This window comes from Podarcis pityusensis (genome assembly GCF_964106645.2).
Source record: "Podarcis pityusensis genome assembly, chromosome: 13".
Classification (NCBI taxonomy): domain Eukaryota; kingdom Metazoa; phylum Chordata; class Lepidosauria; order Squamata; family Lacertidae; genus Podarcis; species Podarcis pityusensis.
In genome coordinates this window covers 50,220,000-50,235,678 of record NC_138038.1, presented here as the reverse complement: position 1 = coordinate 50,235,678, position 15,679 = coordinate 50,220,000, and the positions used below count along the sequence as shown (strand labels likewise).

Below are 15,679 nucleotides of genomic sequence, written 5' to 3'. Positions count from 1 at the left end.
TAAACGACTAAACAACAACAACAGCAACAAAATAATCTTCTAAATAAAGGTGTTGCTTCCATCAGTCCCTTATTGTAGCTGGGGTCCTGTTGCCAAGAAACCTCTAGCTATGCATTGAAAAGTACACACAGGATTCGCATCAAGTCAGGAGGCCTTTTACTTACAGCGCTGGAGTCTTGATCAGATGTGTCCATGTCCGTAACGCCAGCAGGGGTTTCACTCTGCAGAGAACACACAAGGTTTGCCTGGCGCCACAAGACAGTCCTATGGTCTGCCAAATGCTCTGTGCAGTTTGAAATGTTACATGCTGCAAACACCAGCAAGATCTCACCCCAAACAAAAAGGAGCTGCTTGGTCTACTTTTGAACTTCTCTGGAAGCCACCAACACAGAATGTCTTGAATGCTTCTTGCTTATTCCCCAAATTTGGGAAAGGCAGCAGAAGCAGCGGGTTCCATCAACCATGAAACGTCCTCGTGTCCCCAAAGGGATCCTTACCAGAAACTGGGCGATTACTTGCTGCAGGTGGCGAATTAGTTCCACGTGCTCTTTCAGTTCTTGATCCTCCAGAGCCTCCAGCAGCTTCTGCAGGTCGAGTTTCAGCCTGAAATCCAGTCACACAAGAACTTACTCACGAGTTGGTGTTAGTTTTATGCCATGCAGATGCTTGATTGAATAGACGCATCCTGCTCTAACTGACCTACACGTGGATTATTTATTTATTCCTCCTACCTCATAATACAACACCTGTTTTTACTTTTGCTGCCCATAAAGGTAAAGGTAAAGGTAAAGGGACCCCTGACCATTAGGCCCAGTCGTGACCGACTCTGGGGTTGCGGCGCTCATCTTGCTTTGTTGGCCGTGGGAGCCGGCGTACAGCTTCCGGGTCATGTGGCCAGCAGGACTAAGCCGCTTCTGGCGAACCAGAGCAGCGCACAGAAACGCCATTTACCTTCCCGCCAGAGCGGTACCTATTTATCTACTTGCACTTTGATGTGCTTTCGAACTGCTAGGTTGGCAGGAGCAGGGACCGAGCAACGGGAGCTCACCCCGTCGCGGGGATTCAAACCGCCGACCTTCTGATCGGCAAGTCCTAGGCTCTGTGGTTTAACCCACAGCGCCACCCACGTCCCATACTCATGCCCAAAAGTGCCCTTTCAAAGCAGCCCACCAGTCTCACTTCCTGTATTGTAGATGTAGCCAGTCCCATGAGCAATCGGTCTGCATTTTGAACAGCCAAGAGCGTGCACAGAGAACAACTACTTACGCATCATGTTTCTGGAGCTCTTCCACCTTTGTGCTGATCTTTTCGTTCTGCTGCTCCGTCTGCAGAAAGTGGGAAGCAGGTTGTGCGTCATGGGATAGTTTTGAATTAAACCAAAGGATGTGACTACAACCCCATCGTCCTCAACCACTAGCAATGCTGGCAGGGCATGATGGGAGATGGGAGTCGAGAAACCTCTGGAGGGCACCAGGTTGAAAACAGCTGGCTTAGGAGGTGGTGGCCAGGTGGCGTATTTGGCCCCTAGGTGGTTGCAGTTCAGAGTTGGGCTCAGTCAACTAAATCTATTCTTGTTTAGTTTGTTGCATTGGTATCCCATTTTTTTCTCCAAGGAGCTCAAGGTGGCATACGTGGTTCTGCCCTCATTTAATCCCCCAAACAGGCCTGTGAGGTAGATTTGGCTGAGAGGCAGTGGCTGGCCCCCAAGGTCACCCACTGAACTTCATGGCTGAGTGAGGATTTGAACCTTGGTCTCCCAGGTCCTAGTCTGACACTCTAAGCCAGGCTTCCTCAAACTCGGCCTCCAGGTGTTTTTGGCCTACGACTCCCATGATCCCCAGCTAACAGGACCAGTGTTCAGGGATGATGGGAATTGTAGTCTCAAAACATCTGGAGGGCTGAGTTTGAGGAAGCCTGCTCCAACCACTACACCACACTGATTTAAGCAGTAATAAGTATGGGTCTAACTCTGAGTAGATCTCACGTTACAATATGTTCCAGTGAGTACAGGCAGAGACCATTTTAGGCATGTGCAAATGCACCCGAAGAGGGAAGAATGGGGGCCAGGAACGGGACCCCCACACAAAATGGTCGTCACCTGTACAGTGGTCCTTCGGGTTAAGTACTTAATTCGTTCCGGAGGTCAGTTCTTAACCTGAAGCACCACTTTAGCTAATGGGGCCTCCTGCTGCCACCGTGCCGCCAGAGCACGATTTCTGTTCTCATCCTGAAGCAACGTTCTTAACCCAAGGTACTACTTCTGGGTTAGTGGAGTCTGTAACCTGAAGCGTACGTAACCCAAGGTACCACTGTACATAAAAACCAGCCAGAAATTTCAATAATCACTCACACCACTGCATTTAAAAAATAATTCCTAAACTCTTAAATGAAGTCACAAGACTGCATTTTTCCAACAGAATAGCCCTCTTTCTGATCTCACTGATGGGAAGTCATGCCTATGCCACAAAAAGGTGTCACCGCCACCAGCCACCCCACCCCCCAAATATCTGAGGCCTTACCACAATGATTCTTTCCAGCATCTGGGCAAGCTGGCCTGCTGCTTCACTGAGGCCGCGGCTTAGTTTTTCATTTTCCTCCGCGAGGGAGTGATTTTTCTCCATCAGAGATTGCAGGTTTTCCGAGGGCTCACCACTGGAAGTTTAAGCAGGAAGCATTTACCGGTATTTATTTAACGGAATTCATATACCGCTCAGTTGTAATAAAGCCTCTAAGTGGTTTATTGGCTAGTCATCTGCCTGCATCCAGCACACTAAGGAAGTTTTATCTCATTCAAAAAGGGGAAAAAAGAGCCCAGATTCCTGGAAGGGTGAGTTAAAAGTAAATCCAAGGAAGGACAAGGCTACACTGCTAGAAAAAGTATCTTAAATATGAGTTAAAGATTATTTCATGTCACAGAAGAACACACTAGAAGTTTTCTCCTCCATTATTCTCAAAACTGCAGAATAACCCCCTTCTGGGCAGTGCATAAACAGGATTGCCGTGGGGGTTCAGAAATTGCCACCTTGCCACTTGGCAGAATATCTTCAGAGAGTGGGCTCTGCCCAGGCTTTAGACACACTTGGAAATAATCATCTCTCTGCTTTCCATGCATTTCCAAATCAAAGCAACACAGCTGCAGGCATTTTCTATATTGACTGTTTGCTTAAAACTTTTCTATGTCTTCAGGCTTACGCAGAACATTAAGAAAAACACTTTCTTTAACTGTTAGCTTGTGGTGTTCAATTTTAAATCTTTGTGTCGCTTTTATTGCACGCACACACACATATATAAGCTGTAAGCTGCTTTGAATTTTTTTAATGAAATTGCAGCATAGATGTATTTTTCTATAGAAAACAAACAAAAGGCAATCCCCTTGTTCCCAGCCCCAAACTGGAAGGGAGCTGAGATTCTTGTCCCCAGATTTGCACTAGGACTTTAAAGCATTTCTGGTGCCTCTAAATGGCACAATGACATCAGAGGAATGAAACACACACACCCTGCCTAATCCTACCTGCTCAGACGGGCAGGATGTTAGACAAGCGTGCAAATTTGGGTTGGCTAACTAAGACAGTCCTTTTCATGTAGTTCTGTGGGTACAGCACTGTGTGTTTTCTATGAGAGTGAGGGAGCCTTGCATGGAAAATGGACCACTCAAATCACCCCAATAGGACAGCATTAAGTGCAGGCAAATAAAACAAAGAAGAAAAAGAAAAAAGTATGGGCCAACTTACAAGGAGCCACAGAAGAGGGAAGGCTTGCAGTGGCTCAGGAAGAGCAGGTTTTCAGGCATGTTTTTAGAGAATGGGGTTTTGATAGAAAGCAAGATGCAAAGCAGGCTTGAAGCAAGAGGAAGAATAAGAGGAGCTTGAGAAAGACAGAAAAGGCAGCAGCACCAGACCTGGATTTGTATCCAGAATTCTGTTAGTTAGATTTGTATGCTTAAGAAGGAGTGACACATCCTGCAGTCAAAAAATTCAAAGTCAGGCAGCGTTTGGATGTTTAGTCTTGGCAACGTATTAACTTTCAACGCTCTCTTAAATAGGGCAGCAGTTTTCCAAGTGCATCTCATCAATTCATGCCTTGAGGCCAGACAAAGCTTTGCCAATTATGTTTGCAGAGATCTCTGCACCAGTGCCTTCATTGGTTAGATCTGCAGTAATGAACGTTTATGAAAAAGTACAGGCTGCCTTTAGCACTGAAGAGTGAGTGTCACATGTGTTGTTGGCCAGCAGTCCTCACCCAATAGACACAGGAAGCGTCCCTCCGTGAGCCTGCAGCAGTAAGACCTGCAGCTGTTGAACCTGAAGGAGAGAAAATGGCTACTTTTAACTGTTTCTCACCCATCAGAAAATTCAGCCTGTGGTTCTGTGGCAGCTCTTTCAAGTAAGCATCAATACTGGCCTGCATCTTCGGCTCACAACCCCACCACCACCCACATCTCTGGAGCCAACTCCTCTGCCGCCCCCTCCAAATCTAGTAGCCCACAGACACACCTGCAGCTTTAGCCGGCCGATCTCTGCTGCCTGAGGGTCAATATTCACTACCGGCTTGTTCTTAATTTTTCTGGCCCTGTCAGCATATCGAAGGGTATTCAAAGTCTCCTCGAGGTTTGAATCTGCTGGGCTCACACAGGCCACCATCAAGGTGTGGCTATTGCCTCCCAAGGAATCTGAAGGGAGAAAAATAGGGCGACTGTTTAGGTAAAAAAAAACCCACCACTTTTGGGAGATGAAAGGAGGTTTCCAGAGGCACAAGATGGACTTTTTGGCTCCCACTCTTACCTTGCAAAAGGCGTGTTAACTTAGAGTCCCTATAAGGGACAAAATTGCCCTTCTTGCTTTCCTCTCCAAGAGCACTGATGACATTCCCCAGGCAGAGAAGTCCTTTGTTGATGTTGATCCCTAAGCATGCAAACACGCAAAAGGGGGAAGAGATGGAGAGCCGAGATCAACACTTTTAGAATTGTAGAGTTCGAAGGAACCCTTCTGGAACCATATTGTCAAGTTTATTTACTGTCAAATACTAGACAATGAAAACCCAAAATTAGGGATAATTTTCTGAATTGAGCAATCCTAGACTATACTTACGTATCTCCTTTATCTGAATGGACAGCATTAGGATCAAAATATATTAAAACCTAGGATTCTCTTGACTCAATCTTGTCAGTTAGAAAGTTATGGAATGTAATGGCTAATAAAAAATTATTTGACCAATTCTTCCACGTTAAACTGACTCTGTGTGGAAATCCTACTCTAACAATCATGGAAAAATGGTTGTATGGGACAATTGTATAGATGTGGGTATACTGACTCTAAACCAATTAATAGACGAGGATGACAAATTTTATGCATATTTTATGCATATACACATTTATCCAGCTGGATAAATGTGTATTTACCATTACTGACCACTAATTAGGGTTTTCATCTTGCTTTAAATGTATTGTTTTTGTGTTCTTAGCTGTTTTTAATTATCTTATGTGTAAATTGCTTTGAGATGGTAGCTTAGAGAGTGAAGAAGAAGAAGAAAAAAAAGAAGGAGGAGGAGGAGGGCCATATAAACCATTGATCTTAAATTAGGCAGGCCTGAACAGCTATTTCTAAAAACAAGGTGTATTCCCCTTTGAAGCGAGGATTTCTAACACAGAACAGATCACAATTCACCATGGGGACAAACTTACCATGCCATCAGAAATTTTTACCACTCACCTTCCCGAAGTCGATCACCTTCTGCTTTGGTCTTCTTTTGCCTTTCTGAACCAGCAAGGTCTACGAGGTGCAGCTTGGAACAAAAACTGGTGTTCCTAAGTCAGAGGTAGGAGCATTTCACTCACAGAGCAATGAACAAAAACCCCTGAGGCTGTAACAAGAATCCAGCTTTCCCCAACCTGCTGCCCTCCAGATGTTTGGGGCTAAAGCTCCCATCAGCCCCAGCCAGCACAGCTGCTGCAGTCCAAAGCATCTGGTAGGCACTAGGCTGGGGAATCAGAGAATCATAGAACTGTAGAGTCGGAAGGGACCCCCACGAGTAATCTAGTCCAACCCCCTTGCAATGCGGGAATCTCAGCTAGCTCACACATGACAGATCACCATGCAACCTCTGCTTAAAAATCTTCAAGGAAGGAGAGTCCACGAGCTCTAGTAAGAGTCTGTTCCACTGTCAAACAGCTCTTACTGTCAGAAAGTTCTTCCTGATGTTTAGTCTGAATCTCCTTTTTTGTAACCTGAAGCCATTCCTGGAGGTTTTATCCTCCAGGAAGAGAAAACAAGTTTGCTCCATCCTCCCGTGACATAGTTGTTCGATAGGCACCATTTCGAATACGCCAAGAGCTCTCCTTAATCAGTTATTTTCCACTTTTTCTGCCCTCATCGTCTTGAAGCAAGGCACCCTCCCTTAAGCACAGTCTCAAGGTGCTAAAACACACACTCACGGGCAGCAAAACCCAAACCTTCCTTCAATGGACCTTGCTTTTAAGAGAACAGGTTGTCTGAACGCCTTTGCTTACGTGTCACTCTTGCTTTTCTGTTCAATGGTCATGGTGAAGATGGCGTGAGAGCGTGATGACTGGGTGTTCATGGCTGTGGCAGCCACCGTTCGGGAGTTGTTCCCCTGCTCCAGGCACAGGGTGGTCTCTTGAGCAGAATGCACCACGTGCTCAGTGAGCCCCACAATCTGTATCAAGAGAGAAAATGGGGAGGAAATGTTTTTTCCGCCTCCCTTCGCTTCATCAACAGCATCTTTCTAAAAAAATCCTACCAAGCTTTTGTTACGGGTGTTTTCTGTGTCCAGACGTAATCGGGACCATCTGGGGAAATCAGAGCACTGCTAGTCTGTGTTCAAGCTCCCAGAAGCGATGCTTCACCCTAGCCATCCTCCTGGATAAAGGAGTCTGTTATGGGAATGCATAGGCTAAATTATCTGTTTGGCATGCCATGTAGGGAGCAGGAGGACAGATCCCTTCTCTTTGGGAAAAAGAGCAAGGCCTGACTTGAAAAGGAAGGTTCAATCTCCTGCATCTCCAGATAGAACTGGAAAGGCCCTGTTTGAGGCCCTGACTAGTAAGTGTACAGGTGACTCCCCCACTGCGTGCAAACATGAAATCACATAAAATGGGGAGTGCCCTGGAGAGTCCTCCTTGCTCAGGAGGAGACCCTCCACAGAGCCCGAAGACGACCTCTTCAGGCTCTGGAGAGGGTCTCCTCATGAGCCAGAGGGTTGATGAGGCCGCTTAGCTGATACACAGGAAAGCTAAAAGTTAAATTGAATGGTTATTTCAATCAGATTCCCCCCCCCCAACAAAAAAGCTTTCACGTGTCTGCCACAGAACAAGGCAGGATCTATTTGACACTACCAGCCTTGCCTCTATGACATGCTGTACCCTGTTCTATAAAAATAACAAATCCTGGCAGGGACTCCACCTTTATGCCTTCCTTGGGGTCTTCACGGATGCTGATTTGAGCTGTCCGCTCTTTGGCTGGTGCCAAGAGGTCTAGGATGTCTTCATTATAGATCTGAGGAAGAAAAGATAGGAGATTGGAAGAGAGGTTTGACACATCCCAAAAGCCAAACAGAATAGAATTGCCACAGCTTTTGTATTCCTGCCCTAAACCCCTTGGAAGTCACAGCTTTGCAAGGGAACCGGGAATGGGAGTGTTAAGCTTCACTACAATCCACAGCAAGGAGAAACTTTAATGGTTCAGCACAGCAACCCGAGCCAGTTTATGGAGCCACAAGCACATTTTCAGCAACACAGTATGCTGAAACAGAGAGAAAAAATTAAACTTTCTTTAAAAAGGCCATCCAAAGGTAGGGTTGGCACACCAATCAACTGACCACATAAACATCTGATACTACTTTAAATCATACAGGATAATGGTTACTAGTATGTGACAGCTGCATATTCCTGCATTGCAGGGAGGTGGAATAGATGACCACCAGGGTACCTTCCAACTCAACCATTCTATGATTCTGTCTACATGCTGCTTCAACATATCAAAGGCACTGAGTCTCAGAATACCAGACACTGGGGGAAACAGCAGAAAAAGGCCACTGCCCTCTGCTCCAGCTTATGGACTTCCCAAAGGTGTCAGGGATGTTGAACTGGACAGGCCTTTGGCCTTACGATCACAATCAGCCTGTTTCTACCTTTAAAAACAGTTGTGTTATAACAGAACAACAACAAATAATAATATAAATTCTAAGTCAGTTTTGAAGTGCAGGCTGACCCGGGCATTAGAAGATAAAAGCCAAACAGAAAAACTGTTCGTGGAACCACTTAGGTAACAAATCTTATGTAACATTGATAATATTTCATAATTATTATTATTATTATTTTTTTAAAAAGCTGTTTACTTCATTGGGCATGACGTAGTCAGCCATGACCCAGAGTAGACCCACTGAAATCAGTGGATTTAACCGTTTAAACTACTTTGCTTTAGTAATTCGCAGATCTCAAGCCTGTTGATGATTAAAGGATTGTCTTTTGTTGTTGTTTTCAATAAAGTTAATGCTTTAGAAAATGCTTGACCAATCAAATCTTTTTTGACTGGTCAAATGCCCATCCCTGCCCAGAGGCATTTGATCCCAACCTCAACGAAATTCTTAAGTAATTTTGGCCCTGAGGCTTGGATTTCAAGGTGAGGGAGAAGCATATTTTTGGCCCTACACTGCAACTGCTCTTAAAAGTACAAAAATATTGACAGCATAGATGGCTTTTACCTCCAAATAAGAGACTTTCAGGAAGAACTGCCACCCCACCCTCTCTTTCATTTCTTGGAAGAGAAGCTTTATTGCCCGAGGGATGATTCCGACAGTGGGATCGTTCTCTTTATCGGCTGTGTAGGCACCTCCCATGGAGTAGGTTTTTCCGGATCCCGTCTGTCCATAGGCTAAAACCGTGGCATTATATCCTGTGGAATTAAGAACACAAAAAGAAGTGAGGGTCATTTCCAGGATGACAACTGCCCCTTAATAGTATTTCGTGTGTTGACAACAGCAAGGACAAGAATCAGACTGGAGCAAGTTGAATATATCTCAATCCCTAGGCAGCCTAATCAGCCTCCATCAGGGTGGATAAAAATTAATGATTAAAATTAAATTAAATCAATCACTCAGATTGTTTTATTTAAATTTGATTTTTAAAAATAAAATGCTTTTGGAGGAAAAAAAAATTCTAAAGAGAGTTTTCTATTTGCGTTACATTATAGTCCAAAAACTATTCATCAGGAAATAAGGTTTTCATGTTTGCTAAAACTCAGTCTGTTTAAAAACAACAAAACGTTTAACCACATCAGTTAAACATGGATACATATGCTATAATGTTATTACTTCAGTTAAATAAATTGTTTAAATTGTTATTAAGGAAATGATTTTTTTCCTTCCAATAAAGTATAGCAGAAAAGTTGTCCAAATATAAAGTTAACTTATTAAACCTCAGAATAATTTCTTAATTATTTCTAATAGTATAACCAAATCAGTAATTTTTTATATAACTATCTATCTATCTATCTATCTATATATATGTCTACTCTGAAAATTTATTATTCCCAAAACAAAATCTTCCTCTGGTTGTAAATATTAAGATGATACCAGCAAGAATGAGTCTTTCTTTAAAAAAATGATTTAAATCAAGTCTTACTGACTAGCAATTTAAATCAATTTGATTTAAATAAAATCCACCCTGACCTGCATGTTACTGAAACTCCAGTACCAGCTCATTTTTCAGTTGCTGCTCAGCTAATGTATGATTTTATGATCTTTCTTACAACTTGTAGAGAAGAAAGTCTCTTTATTTTTCATACTCTGTTACACACACACACACACACACACACACACACACAAATAAAACTAAATTGTGATCTTCACGGGTCCCAGGGGCTGAAGGCAGTTTGAGCAGCCTCACTGCAGATACTAAGTAGGTTTGGCTCAGTGCCTGGATGGGATCCTGACCAAGAAGACCCTATGGGTGCTGCCTCAAGTTGGGCAGGTCAGTGAGGCTTGGCTGATGTGGGCAAATTAGGCTTGTGGGACAGAAGCCCCCCCCCCCAAATTTGAGCTTGCAGTGCTGGCAGTCTCACATGTTCCACGCAATACATTCCAGTAAAGCAAGATGCCACTTCCAAGCATCAAGTTACTGTCCAGCCAGCATTGCTTGCAGGACCTTTTAAAACAGAGTAAGCTTTTTGTGGCCAAAGAACTTAATCACCACCTTTCCTCCAGGTCACCAGGCCACTTCCTACTGAAGATGTTCCCAACACGTTCCACCTCAACAGCTCTCACCTTTGAAGATGCCCATTAAAAGGGGAGAAATACAGGCGTTGAACACCTCCTCTTGCTCAGTGGATGGGTCGAAGACATAATCATACGTGAATGCTTTGTCATTACCTAGAACCACCTGTGAGGAAGGAAGAGAAGTAGTGAGGGCTATGGTTTTGCCTCTTAGCAAAATCAGCTCTTGAGGATTTGAGAACTGGTCCCATTCATAGCGGAGTGAGTCTCCACCCGTTTCTCCTAGGCTAGTTATAAGAGGGGCATTCATTAAAGATTTCCCCTGACATACTTCCCATGGACTGAGAAACGAAACTGGGCAGTTATTAGTCCTTCTCTACATAGCTACCAGCAAGAGTCAAACGTTTCTCCCATCGCTTTATGCAGCTGTGGAGACCTCGTCTATAGAAGTCGGAAGGTTGCGTCCAAAGCTACAACTTGACCTCAGAAATCAGCATTTCATCATCTGGAAAAAGCTTGCCCTTCAAAAATAACTTCATGGTTGGAAAGAGGTGGAAGTCCGATGGTGCGAGGTCAGGAGAATAAGGGGGGCGGGGAAGGATTTCATAGCCACAGGACCGTGCGTCTGTCTGAGCAACATGCGAGTTGTGAACCGGGGCGTTATCCTGCAGGAGGCAGACACGTTTGGTCAGCATACTACGCCTCTCGATTTTGAGGGGTTTCAGCAATTTGTGCAGCAGTGAAGTGTCGTATGTCCTGGTAATTGTGGTACACTTTGCCAGGAAATCCATCATCACTACTCCGCTCTGGTCACAAAAGACCGTGAGCATGACCTTGCCTGCTGACAGCTGGACACGTGCCTTCTTTGGAGGTGATGAGGCAGAGTGCTTCCATTGTTTGGACTGGGATTTAGTTTTTGGGTCATAACGATGGATCCATGTTTCGTCCTGAGTAATTAGTCTGGTGAAGAAGTGATCATGGTTTTCATGACACGACCAAAAGAGCCAGTGAGCATGTGACTCGTTCCTGTTTCTGGAAAGGCGTCAGCAGCCAGGAACCCACCATGCGGACTCCTTTCCCACGTGCAAATGGTCATGGATTATTTTTTTCTACAGAGCCCACACTGATCTTGACATCTGCAGCTAGCTGGCGAACAGTTATGCGGCTATCCTCCAAAATGGCGGCTCCACTTGTTGGATGGTGTCTTCATTAATGGCAGACTGTGGTTGCCCAGGAATGGGAGCCATTCTACCGAAGTCCGACCACACTTGAACTGACGATGCCAGTGCTTGACTACGTCAATGGGGCATCCTCCCCATAAGTCCCTTTCATCTCATCAAACGTCTCTCGTGTTGCATGCCCTTTCAAGTAAAGGAACCTGATCTCCACGTTAGCACCAGTAACAGAGAAACTGTTAGAAGTTCAGAGCTACAAAGTACAATGTTACCAATGGAGAGCTGTATCTTTAGTAAAGGGACCCCTGACCATTTGGTCCAGTCATGGCCGACTCTGGGGTTGTGGCGCTCATCTCGCCTTACTGGCTGAGGGAGCCGGGCGTACAGCTTCCAGGTCATGTGGCCAGCATGACTAAGCCACTTCTGGCGAACCAGAGCAGCGCACGGAAACGCCGTTTACCTTCCCACCGGAGCGGTACCTATTTATCTACTTGCACTGATGTGCTTTCGAACTGCTAGGTTGGCAGGAGATGTATCATTGTACACGTGCAATTTCATCCTCCTACATTAACCGGAAGTGGGTGAGGGGAAATCTTTAATGAACGACCCTCGCATCATTTTAGAGCAGATGAAACACAAACACACACAGAAACTCTTTCCAAATCTTTCCTCACCTGCTGTTCTCCAGGGACAAAAGACAAACACATCTGACAGCCCTCGGCAAGTTCCTTAGGAACAAGGGGGCGGCACCTTAGTGCCACCCGCACAGGGATGACCCGGATATCTTCCCTTGACATTTTATGTTATCTTCCTAAAAGAAATTAGAAAGTTTAAAAGCATTAGCTCACTGGGAAATACCACCAGTTTTGATTTGCAGCAAACTGCTTCTGAACCTAATGTAATATATTATTTTAACTTAGGGTTAATCATTTAAAATACACTTATATATAAAACATCTCAAAATGGTTTACAATAAGGGTGAAATCTCTAAAACGTACATTTAAATACAATGCGCACACATATAGACAATAAATAGAAATGCAAAAAGCGGGGAGGGGAGGGGGACGGACACCAAAATACTCAAAAATATTGAGTAGTACAACCAATACAACCCTGGTTCAAGAAGTCTCCATTCATGCATGAAAAGTTTTTGGGGACCTTGGCAGCTGGTTGCCACCTCCCAGCCTGAGCTCCCTCGCAGGGCTGTTATAGAATTATTGAATGATACTACAGTAGTACCTCGGTTTAAGAATGATTTGGTTTACAAACTCTGCAAAACCGGAAATACAGTCTTGGTTTGAGAACTTTACATCGGTCCAAATACGGAATCCGAATGGTGGAAGGGCACCAGCGGCGGGAGGCCTCATTAGAGAAAGAGTGTCTTGGTTTAAGAATGGTTTCAGTTTGAGAATGGACTTCCAGAATGGATTAAGTTTGTAAACCAAGGTACCACTGTAGAATAATAATAATAATTTATTATTTATACCCTGCCCATCTGGCTGGGTTTCCCCAGCCACTCTGGGCGGCTTCCAACAAAATATTAAAATACAATAATTCATCAAATATTAAAAGCTTCCCTAAACAGGGCTGCCTTCAGATGTCTTCTAAAAGTCAGATAGTTGTTTAATTCTTTGACATCTGATGGGAAGGTGTTCCACAGGGCGGGTGCCACAACCGAGAAGGCCCTCTGCCTGGTTCCCTGTAACTTCCCTTCTTGCAGGGAGGGAACCGCCAGAAGGCCCTCGGGGCTGGACCTCAGTGTCCAGGCTGAACGTTGGTAGGTTTGGAAGGCATCCCCGAGGGTCATCTAGCCCAACCCCTGCAATGCAGGAATCTCAACTAAAGCATCCACAGCAGGTGGACATCCAACCACTGCTTAAAAGAAGAAGGAGAGTCAGTAGAAGTGCTCAACTCCAACTGCCCCCCCATACACAACCCAGCCTTGAAGCTCACTTAGAGGACGTCACAGGGGGAGGGGAGCAGGACAGCCGCCAAAGCCTCCCTCGCAGGGTTGTTGTGCCACAGAAGTGCCTAACCCCCACTCGCTTAGTGCGAAGCTGGGGGGCGAGGAGGAGAAGTGGGGAGGGGTCTTCTCTCTCTCTGGTGATCACTCATAGCTGAGCAAGATTGTCTTCCATAAACACGGTTTTAACAATGAATCCATAAGTGACTGCGGAGGCAAATTCTGGATCCACACGTCCTTCCACATTGGTTTCTGGGTTGGAGTCGATCACGGTGAGAGTTTGCCATGCATGCCTTCCTCTTGGCACATTTCTCCCTTGCGTCCTGAGTTCGAGTGTCTTCAAAGCCCAGGACACCTTTGGTAAAGGCTGTTCTCCAATTGCAGCACTCGCAGTCAAGTGTTTCCCAATTGTTGGTGTTTATACCACAGTGGTACCTCTGGTTATGTACTTAATTCGTTCCGGAGGTCCGTTCTTTACCTGAAACTGTTCTTAACCTGAAGCACCACTTTAGCTAATGGGGCCTCCAGCCGCCGCACAATTTCTGTTCTCATCCTGAAGCAAAGTTCTTAACCTGAAGCACTCTTTCTGGGTAAGCAGAGTCTGTAACCTGAAGTGTATGTAACCCAAGGTACCACTATACAGGCCTCGGGTCCTGTATACCTGAAGGAGCATCTCCACCCCCATCTTTCAGCCCGGACACTGAGATCCAGCGCCGAGGGCCTTCTGGCGGTTCCCTCATTGCGAGAAGTAAGATTACAGGGAACCAGGCAGAGGGCCTTCTCGGTAGTGGCGCCTGCCCTGTGGAACGCCCTCCCAGCAGATGTCAAGGCAATAAACAACTATTTTACTTTTAAAAGACAACTGAAGGCAGCCCTCTTTAGGGAAGATTTTAATGTCTGATGCTGTATTGTTTTTAATATTCAGTTGGAGGCCGCCCAGAGTGGCTGGGGAAACCCAGCCAGATGGGCGGGGTATAAATAATATATTATTATTATTATTATTTAGATTTACCTTGACACAGTCTTTCAACCTCTTGGCCTGAGCCTCCCTCGCAGGGTTGTTGTGACAGCAGAAGTGCCCCACCCCCCTGCACCCTGCGAAGATGGGGGGTGGGGAGGAGAAGCGGGGAGGGGTGGCCCCCCCTCGGCCTGAGCCTCCCTCACAGGACTGTTGTTGCGAGGATGCGAACAGCGCCGGCGGGGGGGGGGGAGGGGAGAGGAAGGAGAACCTCGCCCCAGGGGAAAAATAAGAATAAAGAGGCGTCCCACGCGAACAGCCCCCCCCCAAGGTGAAATTGGGAAATTTAAAAGCAACCGTCACCCGAAGACGCGCTTTGGGGAAGGAAAAAGGCGGGGGAGGGGACCGAAAGGGTTAAAAGCGGGGCGGGGGGGGGCTTTGCACTGTTCTGGGACCTACTCCCCTCCCCCCCCCCCGCAAGCGACCGTTACCCTCTTCTCCTCCCGCGCGCGGCCTTCTCCTTCCCCGTCCACTGGCCGGCCCGCCAACGGCCTCGTCTCGCGGAGACACCGCCTCCGCCGCTCCTTCCCCTCAGTTTACAACGTTCAAATCCGCCGCGCCAATCCGGGCACCTCAAGGGAGGGAGGGGGGGAAATAATACAGACGGACGCGCCGAGGCAGCGTGCGCGGTGACGTCAGCACCACCCCGCCCCACCACCGTCGGCGCATAGACGTATGCCAGAGTGAAGAGGTGTACCTGTTGCGAAGAGTTTTCGGGTTCTGTTAGATCTGAGGTGTCCTCAGTCTGTTAGCGAATGGTAGAACTGAATGGGTTTGGTGTTTATGGAAGACAATAATACTCGGCTACAAGTGATCGCCGAAGAAAAGAAGAAGATTTTAACAGTTGAAAAATATCTTTGCTACTGTAATGCTTGTACCCGGTCAGGGAATATAATCTCTTGGCCGAGACTTCACAGAGTTTGTGAGTCATCTTGAAAACAACTTCTGTTATTGCCCACTTCTTCCGAGAGAGAAAGGAAGAAAACTCTTGCTAAATCATTTGAAGGCAGTTGACCGAGGTCTCATCACCCAAGTATCTGCGCAGCTCGAAAGCACGATCACAGTTTAGTTTGTTTTCTGAAACCCAAATATAGATTCATTTTTGGTTTAATGGAGCAACGTGGCCATAGATCTGTGATCCTGTGAAGCGGGTGAGACTGGGAAAGACAAATCCCGCCTACTGCTAAACTTCAAGTGAAATCGGAAAGCCGCCATTGGCCTTGACTCTGAGGAATGACAACCCCCATCCCGTCATCGTTGCAGGGGCTGATGGGAATTGTAGTTCTTCCAAGCTCC

General features: G+C 45.9%; 1 protein-coding gene across 3 annotated transcripts in view; it reads right to left on the bottom strand.

Annotated features, from left to right (window-relative positions):
- Window positions 1-15,679, bottom strand: part of LOC308462201 (chromosome-associated kinesin KIF4-like) — an 85,907-nt gene that overhangs the window by 17,268 nt on the left and 52,960 nt on the right. The window contains exons 1-15 of one of the 3 annotated variants that reach the window (XM_080979630.1): window positions 14,521-14,771; window positions 14,378-14,410; window positions 12,077-12,213; window positions 10,279-10,393; window positions 8,719-8,909; window positions 7,419-7,511; window positions 6,506-6,672; window positions 5,709-5,803; window positions 4,782-4,901; window positions 4,494-4,669; window positions 4,240-4,301; window positions 2,520-2,652; window positions 1,267-1,325; window positions 498-603; window positions 165-221 (exon numbers count right to left, since the gene is read on the bottom strand). In XM_080979630.1, coding sequence (XP_080835756.1) covers window positions 165-221; window positions 498-603; window positions 1,267-1,325; window positions 2,520-2,652; window positions 4,240-4,301; window positions 4,494-4,669; window positions 4,782-4,901; window positions 5,709-5,803; window positions 6,506-6,672; window positions 7,419-7,511; window positions 8,719-8,909; window positions 10,279-10,393; window positions 12,077-12,199 — 1,497 coding nt within the window. In that variant the 5' untranslated portion in view covers window positions 12,200-12,213; window positions 14,378-14,410; window positions 14,521-14,771. Of the gene's footprint in view, window positions 1-164; window positions 222-497; window positions 604-1,266; window positions 1,326-2,519; window positions 2,653-4,239; window positions 4,302-4,493; window positions 4,670-4,781; window positions 4,902-5,708; window positions 5,804-6,505; window positions 6,673-7,418; window positions 7,512-8,718; window positions 8,910-10,278; window positions 10,394-12,076; window positions 12,214-14,377; window positions 14,411-14,520; window positions 14,772-14,814; window positions 14,956-15,679 lie in introns of those variants that run through there. The other 2 variants (XM_080979631.1, XM_080979632.1) reach the window with 2 other exon arrangements.